At 32.9% G+C, this 1,907-nt stretch overlaps 1 protein-coding gene across 1 annotated transcript; it reads right to left on the bottom strand.

Annotated features, from left to right (window-relative positions):
* Positions 1 to 34: 34 nt before the first annotated feature.
* LOC111379937 lies at positions 35 to 1,012 on the bottom strand. Its single transcript, XM_023003381.1, has 2 exons — positions 744 to 1,012; positions 35 to 255 (listed from the first exon to the last, which is right to left on the bottom strand). The coding sequence occupies exons 1-2, from the start codon at positions 867 to 869 to the stop codon at positions 76 to 78; spliced, it is 306 nt and encodes a 101-aa protein (XP_022859149.1). The 5' UTR covers positions 870 to 1,012; the 3' UTR covers positions 35 to 75.
* Positions 1,013 to 1,907: the final 895 nt, after the last annotated feature.

Below are 1,907 nucleotides of genomic sequence, written 5' to 3'. Positions count from 1 at the left end.
AGAGAGGGCTCGGTTATATATGAATTTGCACATCAACAACAGTTTTTCTATAGTCCAAGAATCAGCAGGCAGGGTTTATTTAGATAAGCCAGCCCATCCATGTTTATTCATATTAAACATATCCAAATTCTGTGTGAAAATAGAAACTGAATTGTATGCCTCACCATGAATTTCTCTGTTTCGTGCCTGACTCCCAGACAACTGCTTTTGCACTGCATCAATGAGCTCAGGACTCGAGCAGTTCTTGGTGCCAACCTGATCATAGTTGGATAATTTACAGATGTAAAATAATTTCCTCTTTGAAATAGGGACTCAGAAAAGCCTAACAAAAATTATAATATGCAAAACTCTCATTCCCATTAAATGTAATGTTTGCTATACACACATACACTACAAAACAAAGTAATTTAATAAATAACACCAAATTTTATCATAAGCAGGAAAAACTTGGAATTGGCAACAATTGCGGGTTTCATTTATAATGCTTTCTCATACTCAGCTACCAGGATCGAACTGTTTTCAAGTTTATTCTGGGAATACCTTTCTCCCATCTAATTGCATGGAAAATACTTGAATTTCATCAAAATTCATTAAATACAGGCGACAAAAGCAACCTAGAATGACACCTGCCAATGTTTTTTTATCCTTGCTATGAACAAATGCATAAAGAAACCACAATATCCTATTAAAACATCAAAAAGAGCTGCACACAGCACCCATCAAAAAGTGGTAATCAAATTTACCCTCGATGGAGGTTGTAAGATTGAGGAGAAAATTCCAGATGAAGTTGAAGATGGGGACGACTCCTTTACACCAAACAGATCGTTAGTGAATGATGAAGATGAACCAACTCGCTTATTGTTTTCCATTACAAACTCTCCTTTTCTTTCTTTGAATTAATAGTGATTAATGTACAGGAGTTGCAGAAAACTGAAGCCTGATTTATATACAGTAGAGAAGGATAAGATTTTCTTGAAATAGAGACTTGTGCCCATACTGTACTGCCAGCCCAGGTGCGCAAGGTCCACCATGAAAGGTTTGTACTAAAGCTTAATACGTTTCTCATGACATTTCCTTTTCAATCAATTCAGGTTGGGTAAATGATTCATGCACGTAATGTTTGATATAATTATTGACATATTGTCACATGTTAATCTATTATCGAACTATTTAAAAGGTGGTCAATTTTTTCAGCCAATCACATCTTGCCAACATCTACATACTTTCTGACAGAACTATTCTAGATAAATATCATATGCGGTTACTTAACTTTTAGCGAAAGTACGATTCTTTCACTAAACTTTAATTTGTCTCAATTTGATAATTAAACTTTAAGTTAATTCTAGTTGGATCGCTTGACTTCAATTTTTGTTTTGAATTATTATTAAATTTCACCATTCGTCATTTGTAACCTCTCAAATCAATGAAAAAATTGTCTAGTTAGCAATCATACCGCTACATGTCTTTACTATTTATAAGTGAAAATAAAATATTATTTATGAGTAATTATTTTTAATTAAGTTCAACCTCTATGAATTTGTGCAGAAGTTAATAATACCGTTGGACACATCCAAATATTGAGGAAAGATGGAAAGGTCATTGTCAAAGAGAGAGGTCGAAACTCATCCATCACTTTTCGTTTTTAAAACTGTCAATCGGATAATTCTCTTCAAATGTGTAACCAAATTCTTTCTCATCTTCTTGCACGAATTCCAAAATTTAAAATATTCTCGTCAAATTACGTAAAGGTGACGAGAGTTTGTACCATATTTAACTTTATTTAACTCGTCTCACTCATCAACTTTACCTAAATTTACATATACAATATTTTAATAAAAAGTTATTGCAATCATGTGGATAATTACATTTATTTTCCTTCAAAAAATTGATTTTTTACCACCCCTCGT

Source organism: Olea europaea, unplaced genomic scaffold (genome assembly GCF_002742605.1).
Source record: "Olea europaea var. sylvestris unplaced genomic scaffold, O_europaea_v1 scaffold20667, whole genome shotgun sequence".
Classification (NCBI taxonomy): Eukaryota; Viridiplantae; Streptophyta; class Magnoliopsida; order Lamiales; family Oleaceae; genus Olea; species Olea europaea.
Note: the sequence above shows the minus strand (reverse complement) of the source record. Positions and strands in the feature narration are given on the sequence as shown.

Excerpts from the sequence above, each read along its gene's own strand:
- LOC111379937 (XM_023003381.1), bottom strand. The coding sequence starts at position 869 with ATGGAAAACAATAAGCGAGTTGGTTCATCTTCATCATTCACTAACGAT. Across the intron at positions 256-743 it reads TCTTACAACCTCCATCGAGG|GTTGGCACCAAGAACTGCTC; the intron begins GTAAATTTGATT and ends AACTATGATCAG.